Source organism: Arachis hypogaea, chromosome 10 (genome assembly GCF_003086295.3).
Source record: "Arachis hypogaea cultivar Tifrunner chromosome 10, arahy.Tifrunner.gnm2.J5K5, whole genome shotgun sequence".
In the NCBI taxonomy this organism is placed as follows: Eukaryota; Viridiplantae; Streptophyta; class Magnoliopsida; order Fabales; family Fabaceae; genus Arachis; species Arachis hypogaea.
This window is the reverse complement of record NC_092045.1, coordinates 24,669,581-24,693,391: the sequence shown is the minus strand read 5'-3', so window position 1 is coordinate 24,693,391 and position 23,811 is coordinate 24,669,581. Positions and strand designations below refer to the sequence as shown.

Sequence of the window (23,811 nt, the reverse complement as noted above, 5' to 3'; positions counted from 1 at the left end):
TCAACCAGGGTCTGTGGTACAACCTCTTCCTCATCATCATCCTCAAAGGAACCGCTTTCGTTGCTATCTGCAACATACTCCTCGTCAGAGTCCTCACCATCGACCTCCATGTCTACCACTGGATTGGCAACATGAATCGGTGGTGGTGTGAGAGGTGGATCATTCTGGACGAAGTCTGACGACCCAGATCTACCGCCACTAACGTCGCCAACCTCCGCAGAAAGCTCCATCACTTGCTCTTCCACGATTCTCCCATAGATGTCAAACATTAGGCGCACATGCTCGTCACCATGGAGTCAAAAAAGACAAAACCGAAAAACTTCATTTTCCATCGGTGATAGCAACCTATACCGTACCCTACCCTTCTGATCTCTTTTCTCCCACTACTACCAATCCTACCCAATATCAGACTCTTCAATTTTGTCAATGAACTTACTGGCCGGGTACGCAACAGAATGGAATTCTCACACTCAAATGTCACCCCATTATCATTATTTCTCATACCTCAATTCAGATACACACAACCAAAAAAATACTACTACTAGACATTTTGACTTATTTTCGGAAGAAATATGTAGCAAAGAAGTAGTAAAATATTTGTGGAAAATACAAAGGGTTGCACATTCTTTTATAAGTTGAAAATTGTCTTAACGTATCTTGTTTACAGTGTAAATGTCATAATTTCCCTCTTATCTAGTTTACTATGTAAATGAAATAAGTTAACACGTATCTCGTTTACACTATAAACAAAATATAGACTGTATTTCTTCTACTGTAAACGGGATACGTGTTAATTTATCTCGTAAGAAATGTAATGCTTTTCGATAAAAACGCTCCAAAATGCATATTTCTTGTAATTAAAATATTTATTTTATTTATTTAAAAAAAATCCTGTATATAACACCTGTTTCAATATTTTTTTTTTCTTCCCTCTCTCTTCGAACAAAAGAAACGATTTGGAAATATCCTTTAATCCGTCGTAATTCTCGGGCACACATGGTGTCATTTCAACTTTCAAGTGTAAGAATCCACTGCAAGCATGTCAACCTAATTAGCTAGTAATTCGTTATTATAATGCTTTCGACCACAGAGAAAATATTTATGAGACTTTCTTTTTGCTACTTGTTTAAGAAAATAAAGTGATGAATTTTAGACAAGTATCAAATACAAAGACAATTGAACACCAAAATAATGTATATCAAATAAATGTAATTAAATATAGGTGTCTACTTTAATATGTCCTGTCACGAACAGAATTTGTAGTAGTGATCCTAGAACCATTAGGCTTGCACTGTGAATTATCACAAACAACTGTTTTATTCACAAATTCATCAGCAGTAATGACATGTTTCTTGGCAATAGATTTTGAATTACTAACATGACTAGAAGCAATAATTTTATCTTCTGCAACAGACTCTTTATTGACTACATTACTAACATTTGTAATTTTATATTCAACGATTTCTTCTTTTGCACATTCTAAATGCATTAAGCAGTTTCTGTCTACATCTGATTCACTATTACAACTTGACTCACTACTACAATGTTTTATTATAGAACAACTCTCATTTTCTATGTTTCTTGAAGCTGTAGCAAAAGCAACATTTGTACTAACTTTGTTTGCAGCTGTGAAATTCTTTTCGTTTCTATCTTTTCAATTTTGTCTTTGAATGTGAACTCCTTCAAATCTACAAGTCTTTTATTGAATTTACCTTGAAGCAGAATCTTCCTGGATTCCTGGCATTTTACAGTGCTCAAATAAGGCCAAGACTCAAAGAATACATCATTATCTAGTGCAAACTTTGACATGCTAATTAGATTTTTAGAGATGGCTGGGACATGTAGCAAGTTCTGGAGTTTGAATATATGGTTTGATATAGATGAATACATAAGAGATTTTCCAACATTAGCAATGCGCATACCTTTTCCATTACCTCCACCTCCATACACTTATTCTGGCCCTTCATACTCTGATCCTATGATGAGGGTCACCTGGTCGAACGCTATGTGGTGAGAGGCACCTGAATCTGAGGCAGTGTTTGGGAATGTGAATAAGCTTAAGGCTCTGAGTTTGACCTTTGATGCTGATTTTGTTGTTGGCTGCCACTACGAAAAGCTGCATTTGATGGTCCATTGTGAAAGGAAGCATTTGGTGGTGGGGCTCAATTTGTGTGTAGCAATTGGAAATGCTGAAAATTCTGATTGAATCTATGAAAATATTGCTACACCGTGTGTCCTATTCACCACCTTGCTAATCTTTGGTAAGTATTCTAAGGCGGTTAAACCAAGCTTCTTGATTGATTTTGGTTGAGTCTTCAGCATTTTGATGATCGATTTTAACCTTGCGGCGAAATGTTCTTCAGGTGCTTTCCAAATCTCATACACGTAGTTAAAAACATCGCTTCCATTGACGAGAGCATTCATCATGCTGTTCCCACATTTCAAATTCTTCAGACACTTTTCCAATCACTTTATCTTCAACTAAATTGAACTTTCTTGGAATATATATATATATAGAGAGAGAGAGAGAGAGAGATATTTGTGAATTGATGTATGAATTCTATTATTTTACTTGGAGTTTCTAACAGATTAAACTGATTGCTAACTGTAAAGCCACTCTAACTAACTAATAACTAATTAGGTGCTAACTGATAACTAACTTAATACAAGCTATATCTTAATATGTCCAACATATAAATCCAACCGCTTAATTGTCATTATAAAAAATTTTACACGATGATCCAATCAAATTCATATATTCAAATAATTATTCAAGCAGTTAATTCATAAGTTTAAAATAGTTACTTTTAATAACATAATAATATGCTATTAATATCTAGGTAAAACTCTTATAAACTTCTCCCGAGAGTATATTAAAATTAAATCTATATAGTATTAATACAAAAGTCAACAAAGTACATAGATACATACATCATTAACACAGTTTTAAAGTTATACATAGCAGTAGTTCTCATTTCTTGGTGTACAGAAAAGAAATTAACAAAAAATTGTACAATAAGATTGAATAATGAGGAGCTAAAGTTACGTGTGATTTGTTTCTCACTTGTTGAAGGTAGCAATGAAACTGATGGGTCCTTTCCCTGTTGTGGCAGCTTGAATTGCAAAGATGAGAAAGACAACCATGGCCAAACGAGAGTGCTTGATTTCAGCAAGTTGAAGCCTTGCCTTCTCTTCAGGGTCATTTGCCAATCCAAGTGGGTCAAAGAACTTGCCTCCAGGGTATAGCCTTTTCTCTGGGTCAAGTTCTGCATTTCTTTGGAACTCAATGTATCCAATCACTAACACTTCAATCCATATCAGTGTTGTTAGTGAGAATGGAAGTGGTAATCCCAAGTATGATGATCCTTCCACTAGCTCTACCTGATTATAATAAGAGAAAATTGCATTTCGGAATTGAAAACACAAGATTGTGAGCTTGAATAATCTTCAATATTCTGTTAGGTTAACTTATATATATAAGGTTAGGACTTACATACAATTGTTTTCTTATGAATTGATAGCTGAAAATTGCTAAATAATTTGATATGTTTAACTAAATTATTATCTAACGATTCTCAACTATCAACTTTATGTAAAGACAACTGTCCATAAATTTCTATTTATATATAAACATAATCGGTAAATATCTTGAAACCGAGAATAAAGAGAAATTTATATTTGTTTTACTATTTTATTACGTCTTTGATGTATAGAAATTCAAAATTTTGTCTGTCTGTCTATTTGTACACATAGATTTGTATTTCACAATATTTATGTTCCTTTGTTTTGGCAAATACTTCTATTATCTTAGCATAATAAGCAAACATAAAACTCTCTAACATTAGGATGGAATAAAATCATGAGATGTGTCTGTACTCTTGTATTCCATCTAATATTAAAACACTTTTCCAAATTCAAGGATAAAATAATTTGATAAAAAAAAATTTTTTGAGTTAGATGGAATATTATTTTGTCTATGAAGATAATGCAAAAATCATGAGACCTACTTTTGAGTGTCATCTTTTGCTAATCTCATGCTTAATTAATGCAATAATCCATTCCACTGGAAATTAAAAGCTTCCTTGAACTAAACTTCTAGCACAATAGCACCTGTGTAGGGCTAAAATAATGCAGGGTATTACTATTTTGTTCGTGTATGAAAAATAGGATCCAATCAAACATGTTCAAACAAATCAAATAATAATGAAAACTTTTGTCTTCATCGTTTTTAGCCAGGCAAGTCATCATCATCATAGCAATTAGTACCCCATAACCACACCAATGCTTTACTGGATAACAATAAGACACACTCCACAAAACTCTGTGTCAAAGGTATATTACACTAATACAGACACAATGGGACCATGTTATACTTGTCAATAACAATAGTGATAAACTAATAATAATAATAATAATTAAAAATCAACTTGTACATGTTAATCGTATTGTCCTGTCACGAACTTTCAGCACTCTTTCCACACTCAGGTTGTTTCCGATTCTTATGTCATTGATAAAATTAAAAACACTAATTAAAAAGCTTTAAAAGGACAAAAAGCATGTGTAACAAAAGATACATAGAAAGATTAACCACCAAGTGTTCGATTAATTGCCCCACCGAAAATAGGTTAGAGAACTGTAAAACAAATGAATCTAATTATACAAGATTATAATATCATCAAAATTAGATTTATATTTATTAAATAAAAATTTATACATAGTTATTTTTAAATAAAATAATAATTAAAAATTATTAAATAATAATTTAATCAAACATATTAAATTATCTCTTCTTAACTATCAACTTTCGTCTAAAAATTTTTACTATTTTTGACCCAACTAATGCAGATTTATTCTTAAAAAAAAGAGTGAGAAAACAAAAATGATTACCTTCCCAGCATCTTGCCACGCAACACCGGTCAAAGCTTCAACGGCCAAAGCACCAAGAGCACCAAGCATGGCCCACCTTCCATGAATAAGTTCACACTCACGGAACCTCTGAATTCCAAAAACCTCCGAGTACGGCTGAAATGGCGTCGGTTTCACGTCTGAGGTCTCAATCCTTGTTCCGATGATTTGTCCATACTCGTTCTTCGCCAGGTTTTGGTCCAGCGAGTCCAAATCGAACTGAAGGTACTCTGCGGGTTTCGCGAACCCAAAGGGATCAAATCCGCGGTCTCCGATCATTGATCCATCGAGCCATTCTGGTGGCTGTGCGCCCGGGAACCACACGAGACGGTCACCGGAGGAGAATGGCTTCGCCGCCTTTGCCGGCTTCGCAGGCTCCTTCTTCTTCTGTGGTGGAGATGGTGGTGCCTTCTTGGTGCCGAGGTTGAAGAGGGCGTGGAACCTTCCAGAAGATGGGGTTGAGGTTGTGAGGCGTGTGCCGAAGAAGTATGACGTGGCGGCGGCGCCGGCGGTGGCCATTATTAATTGGTGGTGTTAAGGTGTCTATGTCTCTCTGAATCAATGGACAAAGTGGGAATAGAAGGATATATAACTGTATATTTATATTTTTTAATTTATATATAATGTGTTATTATTATTATATGATATTTTTTTCACAAGTTTGTGATGGAAGTGTGGAGACGAGTGTGTGTGAGGAGAAGAAGAAGTGGCTTATCTCTCTGCCTTATCTTCCATGGGTGTGCTTGGATGACTGGTTGATGGCTGCTTCACATTTATTTTGTGGACCTCAGAGGAAAAACTACTCTTCATTTTAGGCCTTTTTATTATTTACATTTTGACATTTGTCTTTTTTTAATTTATTTTTCCCTTTATTTTGGAAGCTTTGTAAAAGTAAACAAAAAAGTTGTGTAGAGATAAATATGTTTGGTTATGAGACTCGTCTATTAAAATTTGGGGAAATTTTGCATGTAGGACCGTTGAGAGTACTTGATGAAAAGAAAGGATTAAGAAGACTATATTTGTCATTAACTAATTAAAGAGAAGGATCATACAATATTTTCAAGTAGACAATAATGATTTATCTCCTTCGTTATAAATAATTTGAGATCACTATATCGTGTCATTCCTTTTTAAATTGATGATTTTGGAAATTCTTTGTCTATCCGATAAATTTGTAAATAATTTAGAGGGCTTTTTTTTTCATTATCTATTCACCTTTAATACTAATACTATGGATTTAATTTGGAAATTATAATCCACCCATTTGGAAGAAAGAAAGAAATTTTTGTGACATTTAAAATTTTATGTTATATTTTCTAAAATTTTATTGAAAAAACAAGAATATAGTATTTTGAAGTTTTTCCATAACGAAAATATTGTTGTCAAAAATATTGTTGTCTACTCATAAATTTAATATTTGTTGTTTTCTCTTTAATTATCATATATATTTAATTTATCGGTTTTGATTACTTAAAAAAAATCTTTTTAGTGGTCCTTAACACTAATTTTTAGTGATTCTTAAGTTTTTCTATTTAATATAAAATAACCCACACTCATTATACATTACATAGCACCACTCACAGAACGGTCATATTATACATTCATGTAATTTTTTATTTAAGTTCATACAAACTGGTTTAACACTAAAAAATTCAATTCCATTAAATGAGCGTGTATTCACGCACCCAAACCCCCAAAACATTTAACATTCATTCGCGCCTTTATTATGAAACAACATTCCTTTTTCAACCTCAAAACCGCATTAAAGAAGTTTAAATTTCTCTCAAAATCTCTCAAACATTGATCGTATTCTCTGCAAAAACTGCTCCTACTCCAAAATCGCGTCAAGCTTTCGAAAGAAAGAAGAAAAACAAACAAAAACAAGAACAAAGACTCTGCAAAGTATGAGAAAAACGGTCATTATTATGTTCATTTAATTTCTCTCAAAACTCGCGTTTCTCCTAGTTCGATTTAAGGTTTAGTGGATTGATTTGCTTCGTTTAGTAGATCAGCTTATTCTAAATCCATTTTTATTGCGTAACTAGGGCATACGAATAGAAAATGTGCTGTTATTTTCTTTCTGTGATATATTGATCAGTTCATTGGTGTTGGTCATTTTCATTCACTTGATTGTTAGTGTGTTCAGTTGAGTCATTGTGCATGCAGAAATATTTTTCTTGATGATTAAATGTTTATCACGTTTTATTCAGCACATGAATGTTATTCGGTTCAGTAGAGTTGCTCATTTTGATTCACTTGATTGTTAGTGTGTTCATTTGAGTCCTTGTGCATGCAGAAATATTTTTCTTTATGATTGAATGCTTATCACGTTTTATTCAATACGTGAATGTTGTTCGATTCAGTAGAGTTGCTCATTTTGATTCACTTGATTGTTAGTGTGTTCAGTTGAGTCCTTGTGCATGTAGAAATATTTTTCTTGATGATTGAATATTAACATTTTATTCAGCACATGAATGTTGTTCGATTCAGTGGAATTGCTCATTTTGATTCACTTGATTGTTAGTGTGTTCAGTTGAGTCCTTGTGCATGCAGAAATATTTTTCTTGATGAATGAATATTTATCACGTTTTATTCAGCACATGAATGTTGTTCGGTTCAGTGGAGTTGCTCATTTTGATTTGCTTGATTAAAATGTGCCTACTTGTGCTTGTCAGTGTATTGAGTGAATTATTGACCAAATTTTTTTGTCCTTACAGCAAAAATAAAGAAGACAATGGTGACAAAGAAGAAGAAGTCGCGCTATAACGTAAGCATATGTACAAAATGAGAAACCAAGTGATTCGAGAATCTGAAGCAATAAGACTCCTGAAGCCATCTGCTACCCTCTCCAGCCCTTATTGTAAATTCACATCTAAAGATTTAGATAGTAAATAGGATATACTTTGTTTGACTGGTTGTAATTAACACTATTTTGTTTAACTTGTTTAAAAAATAAACACTGCTTCTTTCAATGTATATATGTGAATATTAATGTAAATATTATTAGAAATCTAATGTTAATGTATATATCTTATTTAGGATGGATTAGTTCTTGTCTTGTCGGTCTGAGATGTTAATGTATATATTGTTGGAATTATCTGGCTGCTATTTTGTTCTAGGTTCATAGTGAATGGAAATCAAGGTATTTATCAAACATTAATAGCCCTAAAAATCCAAATGAACCGAAATTAATACACTGGATGGACCGAAAAAGTGCATATATCACTATTAAAAAAATGTTTCCATTAGTATTTAGTTTCAAAACAGCTTTCTGCATAATGAATTGAACACGTTATTCAGATGAATCAATTGTATAGTACTAAATGAACGGAACATTATCCATTGTATAAAATCAAATTCAAAACAGCTTTCTTCATAATAAACCAAACAAGTTACTGAGGTAAATCAACTGTATAGTACTAAATGAACATAACATTATCCATTATATAAAATCAAATTCAAAATAGATTTCTGCATAATGAACCGAAGACGTTATTAAGTTGAAGTAGTTGTATATTACTAAATGAATAAAACATTATCCATTATATAAAATTAAATTCAAAACACCTATGTCTACAATTTAGAGATTATCAATTTAATTCAATTCAGAACACCTGCGTACATTCAATTCAATTCAATTTAGCAATTGCATTCCATTCAATTCGATTCAAAAAATAATCTAAAAGAGTGCTTGAATAAATTTATGAATCTAATACAAAAGACTGGGCCTTTAATATTTCATCTGGAGATGTTAAAGAATTTTACTTATTGGGAAGCTTAGAAAGGAATAGCAATACAACAAAATTCAATGAGAATAATGTGGCACAACTCATAAAAACTAATTACTTTGACGCGCTTGCTCCTTGTGTGCATATAACAGAGATTATTTGCAATAAACTAGTGGATCACTTGGAATGGAGACTTGGGAAAAAAATATATATTTGCAATAAACAGCTTTCTGCATAATGAACTGAACACGTCATTATGGTGAAATAATTATATAGTACTAAATGAATGGAACATTATCCATTATATAAAATCAAATTCAAACAGCTTTCTGCATAATGAACCAAACACGTCATTATGGTGAAACAAATGTATAATACTAAATGAATGGAACATTATCCATTATATAAAATCAAATTCAAACAGCTTTCTACATAATTAACCGAACACATTATCATGGTGAAACAATTGTATAGTACTAAATGAACAAAATAAAATCAAATTCAAACAGCTTTTTGTAGAATGAATCGAACACGTTATTATGGTGAAACAATTGTATAGTACAAAATGAACAAAATATTATCCATTATATAAATTCAAAACACCTGTGTCTACAATTGAGATATTATCAATTCAATTCAATTCGATTAAAAAAATCCAAACCATGTCCGCTTGATTCGTTTTAGAAGAATAATCCAATACGCTCTCATTCAACTGATTTAAAGTTGAATCATTCATTATTTTAATAGAATATTAAAATCTAAAAACGAAGAAGATGAATCCACAAAATCGAAGAAGAAAACGAAGAAGAATAGGAAGAAGAAGGATGAGCAGCAGAGAAGAACAACGAGTAAAAGAAAAAAAAGAAGAAGAACGACGAGTAGTAGAGATTGCAGATCCAAAAATTACAATACAAATCATTAACATTGAAGAAGAGAATAGAAAGAAGAATATTTACGTTGAAGAAGAGGTTCATCTATTACGTTGATAGGAGGGAGAGAGGGGCGCACATATATTTCACGTAACTTGGGGGGAGAGAGAGGCGCGTTAACGAAAAACTGTTTGAATGACTTGGATATGTATTTTATACGAATGTGGAGCATTATTGCTCATAAAAAAAGCATTGAAATCAATGATAAGAGAACAACCAAAAGAACAAACCTCCATCATTGTGGCAAGACTTAAAACCTGTAGCTCTTTATATGTTTAGATCATTTCCAAGTGTTGCCTCATATAGGCCTAAGAAACCATTTTGTCTCTATCTTGTTTTCTTCAAACTTTCCACCATGCAATGATGGGACGCGACTAGGTGCTCCATAGATAAATAGAATTTTTAAACTCTATGAGTAAAAGAAAAAGTAAAGTTTGCATTTAAAATTTTAAAAGCTCTTAGTATGAATAGAGAAAAAAATTTATTGGTTTTTGTTTTTTTGGGGGGGGGGGGGCTAAATTCAGTAGTGTTTTAATATTAGGCAAGGTTCTAAAAATCGAATCGAACCAGCCGGTTCAACCTGGTTAATCGAGAACCGGTTATCTGACTGGTCCAATTGATCTCCAAAACTTCTTTGCGAAAAATCGATTAAAAAATCGGTTGAAGTGATGGACCGGACAAACCGCGTGTAGATTTTTTGAAGTTCCGGTTTTGAAAATAGCCCAAAACGGTGTCATTTTTTGACACAAAAAAATAAAACTAAAAAAAAACAAAACCCACGACCCACTAACCTAACCCACCCCCAAATCATTCAGCACTCAGTTGTCACCACGCCTCCCTCAACCCTACTTTCCTTTTCCTCCAACGAGCAGAGGGACTCTACCATCCATACCACAATCAATGCCGGCAGTGAGTCACTGACCACCAGCGGTTGCCACCCACGCGGTTTGAAGCGTCTAGCATCATCGTCGTCTGGTCTTTGGAAGAACACACACGACACACCCCCACAGCACAGCTGTCAGCAGTGTCGTCGTCTTCAACTCTAAACACTAAAGCTTCTGGTGTTGGCGTCGTCAGCTTCTATCAACATCGTAGTTGGACATCTGTTCTGCCGCCGTGAACCGCAGTGAGTTTTTGGGTTTTTCAATTAATTTTTCTATTTGGTTTTAATTAACTGTATGAATTGCTGGTTGTTGCAATGAGGAATTTAGTTCAGATTTAAGTTAGTTAATTTTTTTATTTTGTTAATTATATGAATTGATGGCTTGATGCAGAGTTCTTATTCTGCTTATCAATTTTTTTATTTTGTAATTATATGAATTAATCATTATGTAATTCTGAATTTTATTGAATATAAATTTAATATAAGTTCAATTTTAGAATTTTGGATTTTGAATTTTGTTATATAAATTCAAAATTCTGCCCTATTGAATTTTGCTGAATATAATTTTTTATTTTGAATGCGGTATGAATTGATATAATTCTCTAGGTTCTAAATTGTTATCATTTTGAACTTTGCTATAATGGTTGGATGTAATTTGTAATTTGAATTTCTAGATTTTGGAATTTGATTCGCTTCTGTAGCCATGACAAATTCTCGCCCAATTCAATCAATCATGGCATTCACAGACATGTTTCTGCATTGAAGTATTTTTTTACGTTAATCTCTCTATATGTTGTGTCTCTCTATATGTTGTGTTCTCTTTGGCTACATAAAGTCACCCTTGGTAGAAATTTCTAAAATTAGGTAATTGTTGAGAATGTAGTTTAGAGGATATTTTATTTTTATTGGTACCATTTTTTTTAAATAATGGAGAGATCCTGTCTTAATTATTATGAATGTATTATCTCTATTAGTGTTTTTACTGAGCATCTTAATGTATCCAATGTTAGTATTTTTAAGAAAACTATTAATGTCTAATTTTGAGGTATAACACTTTTTAGTCTCATGTTGAGGTATAACTCCAAAATTATTTTCATATTAAAAATTTTAGATTTAGAAATTATTAAATTTAAATATTAAAAATTATATATTAAATTTTTAATAATTTTATTTATATTTAATTAAACCGGTTAAACTTCGACTGAATTCCGGTCGAACCACTAAACCAATAAACCCGTTGCTTCACCGATTCATTCATTGGTCCAATTTTTACAACCTTGATATTAGGTTATTAAAATTTATTTTATGTTTTTTTCTCAAATTCATTTTAAGTTAGAATTAATTTTTTTATTTAAAATTGTAGTGAGTTAAAATTAAAAACTATAGTAATAAAAAAATAATTTTATAATTCTTTATTTAAATTTGTTTGAATTAAAATTTTTTGTTATATTATTTTTATTTTGAGCTATTTTATTTTGAAATTGATATTGAACTATTATAATAAAAACAAAAATAAAAGGTAAAAAAATAATAAAATAAGAATATTTTTTACAGTTAATTTTAAAAGATTAAAATATATTTTAAAATTAAAATTATTTAATTTGATTTAAAAATATGATTTAATTCTAAAAAAGTAACCTATAATATTAGTTAATTTTTAAAATACAAAATTGTTCTTTTAAAATTAAAGTTGCTGGATTATTTTAAATATTAAAAATTTATATTTGAATTTAGAATGATAAAATTACTACATTCGAGGATTAATTTTAAAAAATATATTTAAAGATTAATTAAAAACACGCGTTTTCTCTTTTTTATTTTATTTTTTCAATTATTTGAATTAAAATACAAAAGTTGAATTTCTATTTTTATTTGTTTTGATTTTTCTTATATTTTATTTGAATCTAAATGTGAGTATTTTTTATTGATATTTATGTTTTAAAATTAATAAAAAAATAAATAATTAACTTAAAAGTAAAAAATGTCAATAATTTGTATCAATAATAAATTAAATTAGGCTTATTCAATTTACTACTAGTACAATATATACATGATAAATCAACTAAAATTAGACCAATATCCTAAACTGAATTGGATTATATGCATGTCCCGTTTACAACTCTATATAAATCGAATCTAATTGATTCGATTTACTCTATTTACACATAAATCGAATTAATTTATATAGAGTTGTAAACAAGACATACATATAACCTAATTCAATTTTGGCTATCGTTGGTACTAGGATATTATCAAATTAATTATAAATATTAACTCTCAACTAATATTTACATGTTTGCCTCATTATTTATTTCGAATAGTAAGAGCTCTTTTAGAATTAGATTATTTAAATAATTAGCTATAGAAAACAAAATTTTAATTTTAATTCAAAATATTTAAATATTGTATTAATTACTTTAAAAAGGACAAAAATACATCCTATTAAGATTAGTTACAAATTTATAAGTTTGAACAACTAATTTAATAAAAAATTATATAATGATTCGCTGTAATGTTTAATGTCTAAAAATGGCGGATTAAACCCTAAACATAATAGCTCCTTCAAGTTCATATCAAGTTTCATCTCGAACAATATGTTCACTAAAAATGATTAAATTTATCATCAGAAAATATAAATTATTATATCTTTACTAATTTTATCATTGTATCATGTTATTAGTGTTTTATTATGAACTATAGCTCAGATGATCGATTCTTATAATTGTTTCGAATAAGCGCTCAATTAAGTATTAGTCTATCGTAATGTATATTATTGGCATCTATAATAGAAAAACCAAGTGCGCAATGTAAAAAATATATTTTAATCTATTATACCATCAATTTTGTGATCTATTAGATATTTACTAAGCAAAAATGGTGATATTTAAATAAAATATTAGTGATCGATTTAATAATCAAGATGAAAAAATAAGCTTTGAGATGATTAAAAACATTTTAGTAGCTAAACAAGTTACTAATGGCAAATTTGGAGATTGATTGAGCAACCAACATAAAAGTTAGGATAAAAATTTTTGTTCACTAATCGATCACTAACCAGTTAGTTGTTAATAATTAAGTTAGCTAGTAATTTAGTAACCAAAGAAAAATATTAGGTTATAAGACAGTGAATGGCTGAATCAATTGACAATGATAAATTATAGGACGGTTTAATAACCAACATTAAAAATAGGTTATCTATAGCTAATTATTAAATTAACGACTAATTTAAAAATAACATCCTCATGCTCCTATTCGAATTCATTCATTATCTCGTCCTCTCCATGAATGATAATTGCAAACAAATAATCTGAACATAAAAAATATTGTAATAAAAATTAAGATCTAAGTATTAAAGTACTATAAGACAAAATACCTTCGAATAAAGCTCTAAAAATTAGACTTATAAATGAAGACATCAAACAACATTAAAATATGTTTTTTAAAGCTTGTTATTCTATTAGCTCCTATTTTTCTTTAATGATAAAAAATTAAAATTAAGCCACAATTTATGCTGACTTATAATTATTTATATGCTTTTTACTTGAATTCGATATTGCTTTTAATTATTTAGAATTATTTTGTGATTATGTTCTGAAATTTTTGTTGAGACACTTAAAAGATTATAGTGGCTGCAGTCCCCTTTCAAAACAAAATAATGTGAGGATGTTTATTAAAAATAGACGAATACATTTTTTTAATTTGAAATTAACCATTTTAAATAGTTAATTTTTCAAAACCGAATAAACATAATTAATCATATAAGTATAATAATATGATACGTTTATTTTTATCAAATTAAATTTAATTATATCTATTTATAATTTTAAATTAATTTTAAATTAAAAATTTAAAATTAATTTTTATATGAATCCTGTTTTAGATTGAGTAATCCTTGTATGAGTATTTTTTTTTTTTTTTAGTATAGTTGGAAGGTATTTGAGGTAGTTGTATGTCTGTTGTATAAATAGGGAGAGGAGTAGGATCTGAATCTAATAATGCAAAGTCGTGAGTGATTCAAAATTAGTGTCATTTGGTGATGTGGATGTAATGAAATGGTGTAGGCAGCATAGAAGAAATTAGTCGTTGGGAAGTAAGTAAATTTGATTACGAGCCTTTAAATCGAAACTGTATCGCTGTTTTTTTGAAAAAATTGAAAATACTTTTAAATTTTTACCAACATGCATATACATATATACAAATCATACAACTCCTATCCCTTTTACAAACTTATAATGACAAAGGTGAGGTAAAAACCATGACTAATACACACACACACAATAACAACATATCTAAGAACTTAACAAAACCACCGCAAGCTTCCTCGTCTGTCTTGAAAAGAGAAGTCTGTAGGGGGTGAGAATATCGCCCTCGCTGGTTCTCAGTAGAGGATTTTTAAGAATTGTCATAAGAAGATATTTTAAATAAAACTATTTTCAATCACGTTATCATCAGTTCATTATCCAAATCTAAAACATATTTTTCTTGTAAAAATTTTACGCAAAATAAGATTCCTTACATTTTACCGCTTACTAAGAAACCATTTTAACCAAACTTACCACTGATCCAACCAATCATGGCCTCCGACCCAAATCAAATTAACTCGGCCTCTGACCCAAATCAAATCAACTCGGTCTCTGGCCCAATTCAAAACAAATCACCATCAAAACTCAATTCCAAAACATAATGAATCATAGGTACCAATAATGTAAGACAAATACAATCAGAGAGCAATTACAGTAAGTACAACAAATGACAATTAGACAAAAATTATTAGATAGGTAAACCAAAACACTTAAGCAAACTCAAACAAAGAAAACAAATGTAGTATGATGCATGCCTGTCCTACTGGGCCGTGAGCTCACGTGTCAATTACTTTGCCAGAACCCAACAAATCCGGTAAATAATCCAGATATCGTCCTCCTGAAAACTTGTAGACGGTACACCACCACGATCCCCACCATTGCGAGGGGTACACCACCACAATCCTCGCAAGATTTTCAATTGGAAAGCACACACCCGTGGGTGGTAAACCATCACGATCCTCACACACATTGCGACACTAGACAAGCGGTACACTACCACAATCATTGTTAGGTCAAAGCTCACATTCAAAACTACAATCTTTTAAAATCTTGACCCAGAGCAAGTGGGACGAACCACAACCCTTGCACACTGCCAAGGTAATTCAAATCTCAAATTTCTTTTTCCTTTAACTAATACCACCTCTTTGTGACATTCATCAAAACCTTCAAAACAATTTCACTTAAAGCCAATTCTTTTTTCAAAAGACAAAAGAAAATCATTTATTAGTTAAACCCCTCGACAAGGCCTTTAGATTTTAGGGGAATGATCACCAATCTCATTTCCTTAAATTCATTAAAAAATTTTAAAATCATAGCTGCTCAATTTGAATCGATCAAAATAAAATTTAAACCAAAACCAAATCATTTAAACCAAAACCAAATTATTTAAACCAAAAGTTCCAAACCAATTTTAAAACCAAATCATTTAAAGCAAAATTAATTTTAGTTTCATTCTTAAATTTAAAACATTCCCAAAGGCTCGGAGATCGTCCCATTTTGCTAAATCAAAATTCGAATTCTTCAACTTTTTCCAAAACGTCACAAACCAGAATTATTCAATCAAAAACAAATTACTTTTAAAATTCACTAAAATTTTTCAAATGTAATTTCTTAATGAAACTCAAAACATAAGTCTTTTCTCAATAATTTAAACTTAAACATAATTCATTCGTTTCTTAAATAAATTAAAATCAAAGAAAACAATTCTTCAATCCAAATTAACCAAAATAAAACTTTCCAAAATTTTTATAAAAATTTTGGCAGCATCTTCCCTAAAACTCGAACTTTGCCACCTTTCTTGAGTCCCATCCAGACCATTTCTCAAACTCTTTTCAAATCATTTCTAAATATTAATTCATTACTGGCAAAATCAAACCAGTCCCAGTAAATCACAATTTAAATCAACTTCAACATAATCAATTAAAAATTATAATTTTAAGCCACCACAACCAATCAATAATTCAATCAAACAGACTATTAGAGTCATCCAAAATAATTCAATTCAATCCATATGACTTAAGAAAATCATAAAGATATATTTTTTGCATTAATATCGACTTGTAACAATTCTTGATAGTAAATTGAGTTTAAAAAATCGTCCCTACCTCGATTGTCGAAACTTCGAAACTCCAAAACACATCAAAACTCATTTTTCTCCTGGCTTGCAACAGCGGCAGCCGTAACCACAGCCCCACTATATCCGCAGCCATGGCAGCACTTAAATTCACCAACATGCAATAATTGAAACTCAATCCTACGGTACCAAAACCTTATATCCTTTAACAACATAGAACAGAATACCAATTACAAGGGTTTCCGAAATGAAAATGCTTACCAAAAAGACAGGGGCTCCAGCGGCGATTTTTGACTACTAGAAGTGTGACAACCACGATAGCGGCGGCAACTGACACGAACAGCAATGATTGGAAGCGACAGACTATGGCAGAAGCAGCAACGAATGGTGCGGCTTCCTTCCCTCCTTCGCCTTCAGCTTCTCCGGAGACGGCTTCCCCAACGGCGAGCACAAACGACGGTGATGGCGACTGTAAATCCCAAATAATTAATGAATAATTAGCTAATAAATTAATTATTAATTAAGATAATTATTAATATAATTTTTATGGTTTACTATGATAGAGAAAATTAAAATATAAATTTTGACACCAATTTTAAAGAAATCGGCCTAAAATTGAGCCGAACGAACCAAACAAGGTGAACTGGGCCGAATCTTAACACTTAATAAAGATGGCTTCAGCCATCTTCTCTCTCTTTCAACATACAATTCACGCTGGAAGTTTCAAGAGAGTGAAGAAGAGAGTTCCAAAACACAAACCCTCACTTCCATAATCAAATCCTTGTAACTTTTGATTCGAAGCTCCGATCGCCGCCTCGTTTGCAGCCACGTGACTGCAGCGTCGAGTTTTACAAAGTCCAGTAGTCAATTTGGTAAAAAAAATCCATGTTTTTCTTTTCAATTTTTTCTTCCCCAATTTCGAAACCCAATGTGAAATTATGTTGAATTTTGCATGATTTCGGTGTTTAGGTTCGAGTTAACTTGCGAGTATTGTCGAGTTTAGCTTGTTTGAGCTGTGGGCAGATAAGAACCCTCCAACCTTTTGTGAGATGTTGATTTAGTGAACTCTACATTGATTATAGTGATAATTGTGATGTTAGATTGAAATTGGCTATCGGTTGGAGTTAATTTGAGAAATTGGAAGTTAGAGGATTTGCTTTGGAGGCTGGATATCGTTGGTGAGGGGGCTGGAGTTGTGTAGCTTGTGGTTCGGAAACGCTTGAGGTGTTCCGGGTTATCGAAAAATCGGTCAAGATATGGTTTCGGTTTCTCGTATTTAATATATAATGTCTTGTGAAAACTTAGGCTAGGTGACCCTAAGATAGGTTATATGGCATGTATAGTTATGTTTATATATGTACTTAACTCTCTGAACAGCTACTTTATTTTGTACCTCTTAGAGGTTTAAGGAGAATTAGGGTCTATCTTTGTATTTTGGATTTTGGGATACGTATATATGTATGTAAATATTTCTCCGCCCAGCCTTGGTTTCGTAGGCTGAGTTAGGAGCTTGTTATTTTGTATCCTTGACTCCCTACTCTTACTTTCTATTTATTTAGGTTTATGAACCTTAGTTTTCTTTGTACGCAAGTTTTCCGTTTACGTGAGTGTTACAACTATTGTTTTAAACTTTTCTTTACATGCTCTTCGATATAAATTTCTTTCAACTATTATTATTATTATTATTATTATTATTATTATTATTATTATTATTATTATTATTATTATTATTATTATTATTATTATTATTATTATTATTATTATTATTATTATTGTTATTATTATATATTTATACATTTTTTATTTTTAGAGGTCGTAGTACCTTGCCACCTCAGCTTTATGACTTAAGCATAAGACTCTGTTTGGTAGGGTGTTGCATTATGGTATCAGAGCAGTTCATTCCCGTAGAGCCTCGGGAATGGACTGACTATATGCTTCTGAGCATACTCTGTCTGTGTGTACATACTATTTAGGATGTCTACTTGACATATATAGCTTAAATATTCATGAGCATTACTTTTGGAGATTCGAAGCACTAGACTTTAGATATTAAGACTGATCACCTTAATATCAATTGTTCGGTGTCGACAAGACCCAAATGACGTCTCGTGAACGCGAGCAAGGTAGTACGATTGATTTTCAAGCTACTTTGGACAATATGGTTGCTTCTGTGGGAGCTACTACTGAAAGAATGGAGCGGATAACCTAGGAATTGTGATGGAGGCAATAATGGATTAGGTGGTGGAGACGCCTAGGGATTAGGACTCTTGTAGCAAGGGCAAAGGTCGATAACATTTAGTTAGAAAGATGGAGAGATTCAAGGAATGCTTTGGCTGAATAAGTGAACGATGTAGAATCTTGGGGACTTATAATCAGAGTAACGCTATGGAAGCACAGTAATTTTGGTGAGTCTAGAGTTGTAATGATGAGAGAAAGGAGTCTTGAGGTATGAGAATGATTCAAGGATTAACACATGATCGAGTATGAAGAGTGAGAATGTGCGGCTTAGGTTATAACATATTTACTCAAAATAAGATATTAAAGAAGTTTGTACTCGTTAAGAGAGTTAAACAAAGCTAATAGTGAGACAAACGGGTTAGCTTAGGCTTAAACGGGGAATAGGATATTAAATTGATGTTGGAGAATGACAAAATGAATGGTAAGAGATCAGTTGAATCAGAGGGAGCGTATATGGAGAATTGAGAGCAAATTTTCGAGGACGAAAAAAATCTGTTAGGGGGGTAGAATGTAAACCCCAAATAATTTACGAATAATTATCTAATAAATTAATTATTAATAAAGATAATTAGAAATGTGATTTTTATGATTTAATATGATGGAGAAAATTAAAATATGAATTTTAACACTAATTTTAAAGAAATCGGCCCATAATTGAGTCGAACGGGACAAACCGGGCCCAATCTTAACGCTTAATAAAGATGGCTTCAGCCATCTTCTCTCTCCCTCAACATACAATTCACGCTGGAAGCTTCAAGAGAGGGAAGAAGAGAGTTCCAAAACACGAACCCTCACTTCCATAATCAAATCCTTGTAACTTTTGAGCTGGAGCTCCGATCGCCGTACCGTTTGTGGCCACGCAATCGCAGCGTCAATCTCTACAAAGCCCGGTGGTCAATTTGGTAAGGAATCCACGTTTTGTTTTTTAATTTTCTCTTTCCCAATTTTGCAACCCAATGTGAAATTATGTTGAATTTTACATGATTTCGGTGTTTAGGTTCGAGTTAACCTGCGAGTATTGTCGGGTTTAGCTTGTTTGAGCTGTGGGTCAGGTAAGAATCCTCCAATCGTTTGTGAGATGTTGATTTAGTGAATTCTATATTGATTATAGTGATAATTGTGATGTTAGATTGAAATTGGTTATCAGTTGGAGTTAATTTGAGAAATTAAAAGCTAGAGGATTAGATTTGGAGGCTGGGTATCGTTGGTAAGGGGGGCTGGAGTTGTGTAGCTTGTGGTTCGGAAACGCTTGAGGTGTTCCGGGTTATCGGAAAATCGGCCAAGATATAGTTTTGGTTTCTTGTATTTAATATATAATGTCTTGTGAAAACTTAGGCTAGGTGACCCTAAGATAGGTTGTATGGCATGTATAGTTATGTTTATATATGTACTTAACTCTCCGAACAGCTACTTTATTTTGTACCTCTTAGAGGTTTAAGGAGAATTAGGGTCTATATTTGTATTTTGGATTTTGGGATACATATATATGTATGTAAATATTTCTTTACCCAACCTTAGCTTCACAGGCTGAATTAGGAGCTTGTTATTTTGTATCCTTGACTCCCTACTCTTACTTTCTATATATTTAGGTTTATGAACCTTAATTTTCTTCGTACGCAAGTTTTCCATTTATGTGAGCATTACGACTATTGTTTTAAACTTTTCTTCACAGGCTCCTTGATATAAATTTCTTTCAACTTATTTTTTCTCACAACTTTTAATATTACCCCTTCACTTTTTTCAATGTATTTTATAATACAAAGGTAAAGTTGTGTTTTTATAACATTTCTTTCCTTTTTATTTTCTTTTCATCCAAATACATTTAAAAAAATAAAAATTCACTCAATTTCTTTCCTTTCTTTTCTCTCTTTTTTATTTCTTTCCTTCCAACCAAATATAGCCTTAACGATGTTTCATAGTTAAATTAAAGGGTTACACTGCCGCGCTTTGACTATCTTGCTACACTTCCTTTTTTGGAGACCCAACTCGAAAACATACTCTTTATAATAGTTTTTCCAATTAACAAAGAGCCCAAGACCCATTTTTTGTTGACAACAATTGAAGGCCCATTTGAGCATATATGTAATAGTGAATGACCACTGTCAAAAGGACAAACAATATCTTAATTAAAGGGCAAACTCAAGCCCAAAAAAAAAGATAAATCACAAAAAATACACTTAAATTATCTTGATGCTAATAAAAATATTTTTAAATTTTGTTATCAACAAAAATATTTTTAAATAATTTAAAACAGAAAAGCTCTGCATACAAGCACTAACGACTTGTATGCTTTACAAGTTACTTAACACCCTAAAACCTAAAATGCGCTCCAATGGCTACGTCGTATACACGCGCTATATATAACTACCAAATTTAAAAGATTTGTTTCCTTCTTCATTTTTCTTATTTGCAGATTTGCTCGTTCTTCTTCTCGCGAAGCTTCCCCTGGTTTCTTCGATCGTTCTTTTCCCCTCCTTTCTCACTCGTTTCTTCTTCGTCATTTACGTTAGTTCCTCTCTCTGTAACTCCAGCTTCATTTTCTATTTGATTTTTTGTTTTCTGAAATCAAAGTTTGAACTCGTTTTGAAGATAATGGATGATTGAACCTCAGATTGTCAGCTGAATCCAAGCGAAGTGGATTATGAATTTGAATCTAACGAAGTTCCTGAGGTTTGATTTACATAGGATTACTATGAATTTTGTTGCAGTAATTTGTATAGCATTGTGTAGGTGAATAATTCGTGAACATTGACTGTCAAACTAACGCATGAAGATAAATCTGTGGATTGAATGTAATGTATTAGTTTTGATTAATTTTCTGGAATTTATAGCAGACAATCAGGTGTAGATAAGAACTTTTTTGGGTGTATTTTTGAGGGAAGTGTGGGTGTATTTACAGTTTACTGGTTTTTCTATTATTTTAACTGAGTTGTTGTGGTTCGGGTGTATTATATCAGACACGATTGGGTGTGTTTCTAGTTTTTGACATGGTGTATTCTGCAGCCTGTGTATTTACAGTTTATGGCTTTTATTGTCATTTTAGTTGAGTTGTTGCGGTTCGGGTGTATTATATCAGACATGATTAGGTGTATTTTTAGTTTTTGACATGGTGTATTCTGCAGCCTCTCTCTGTTGTTGATGACCAGTTTGTTCCCAAGGTTGGAATGACCTTTACCACCCTTGAAGATGCTGAAAAAGTTTACAAGAACTACGCCAAGGCTGCAGGGTTTTCTACAAGAGTTCGGAGCACAAATAGGAAGGGAAACGAGATTAAGAACCAATTGATTACATGTAGCAAAGAGAGAAAATGGAAATCTAAAATATCTCAAACAACACAGGGAACTAAGCATGTCCATTCGTCGTACAATAGAGAATAACGAGGAGGCTGGTATTAGACTAAGCAAAACTTACCAATCATTTGTTGCGGCTGTCGGGGGTCATCGCGAGTTAAATTTTATTGAAAAGGATGTGAGTAATTATATTACGAGAGAAGTGCGAGAAGCGTGGGTGTGCTTAAAGACTCATTTGATAGGAATTGAAATGATTTTCTGCTAAATTTTGGTCTTGTGGACAACAAGTGGCTTTCAGGTAATGTTTGTTTAAAATCTGTAGCAGAGGTGTAAATTTAATTTTTTTCGGGTGTATTTATAGTCTTTGTTTGGGTGTATTCTGCAGATCTCTATGAAGACCGTCATATATGGGTTCCAGTCTATCTGGATCACCACTTTTGGACAAGGATGAGAAGCACACAAAGGAGCGAGAGCATGCATTCTTTTGGGTGTAAAAGCAATGTTCTTTTGGGTGTATTTCAGAATTTTCTTGTATTTCACATTTTACATATATATACATATATATACTTCAGAATCTTGTTTTTATGTTATAAAATACTATTTTTTTTACAACGGTTTAAGGGTTTTAGGTATTAGGGTTTACGGTTTAGGTTTTAGGGTTTACGGGTTAGGGGATAGGGTTTAGGTTTTAAGTGTTTAGGGTTCAGGATTTTAGGGATAAAGCATCAGGGGGATAGATTTTTAGGTGTATATTCAACTTTCTTTGGGTGTAAAAAATGGCAGGTTATGGGTGTATATTTGGTTTGATGTTTTCCTTCATATTATAGTACCTGTAATTCATACATTTTGAATACAGCAGAGAGAGTTTAATTATTGAAAGAAATTTTACAATAAACTGGATTTTAATTGGAAAATTTTTACAGCATGTGTTCAATTTGTTACAGGACTATATAACATTTACATTAATCAGTGTCAATATCCTTAGAATCTATCTGACAATTTGGTGATGCACCCTTAGCGGCGGGATGTGCATCAGGCCACCAAATCCCAAATCCCTAATAATTATTTTCTTCTCCTCGCTCATGTTTCTGAATTTCTCACTTAACATATGTGTTGCACACTTAAGGTCTTTGGTTTGCTGTAAACAAAGCAAAATTATAGTCAGATATATTTCTATTATATAAAACTGATTTCATCTAAGACATATATTTGTTCTTACATTTTTTTCAGCTTGGTTTCTGCTTGCCATTTTTTCTGAAATGAAAAATACACCCATAGATATCAGTAAGATACACCCATAGATATGATTCAGATACACCCATAGATATGAGTCAGATACACCCATAGATATCAGTCAGATATCACTCAAACATGCATTAATATACAAGGTCAAGCAACATTACAAGGTCAAGCAATATACACCCATGGACAAGCAAATATTAGAACAGTTGCAACTGTTGACTATATTACAGTATATCAGTTCAGAAATATACACCCAACAAAATACTCAATATACACCCACCAAATCACGCAATATACTCCCAAAAATCAGTTGCCAGAAGAACTAGAACACCAAGAACAGTAACACCTAGAACAACTAAGAAGAACAGAATAACCTAGAAGCAAGAATAACAGTAAAACCTAGAACAAGTAGAACATTAAAAACTATAAAATGAGACCTA

At 31.8% G+C, this 23,811-nt stretch overlaps 1 protein-coding gene across 1 annotated transcript; it reads right to left on the bottom strand.

Annotated features, from left to right (window-relative positions):
* Nucleotides 1-2,871: 2,871 nt before the first annotated feature.
* Nucleotides 2,872-5,866, bottom strand: LOC112715409 (chlorophyll a-b binding protein CP29.3, chloroplastic). Its single transcript, XM_025767177.3, has 2 exons — nucleotides 4,888-5,866; nucleotides 2,872-3,381 (listed from the first exon to the last, which is right to left on the bottom strand). Exons 1-2 carry the CDS (start codon nucleotides 5,422-5,424, stop codon nucleotides 3,061-3,063), a joined length of 858 nt encoding a protein of 285 aa, XP_025622962.1. The 5' UTR covers nucleotides 5,425-5,866; the 3' UTR covers nucleotides 2,872-3,060.
* Between the last annotated feature and the right edge of the window lie 17,945 nt (nucleotides 5,867-23,811).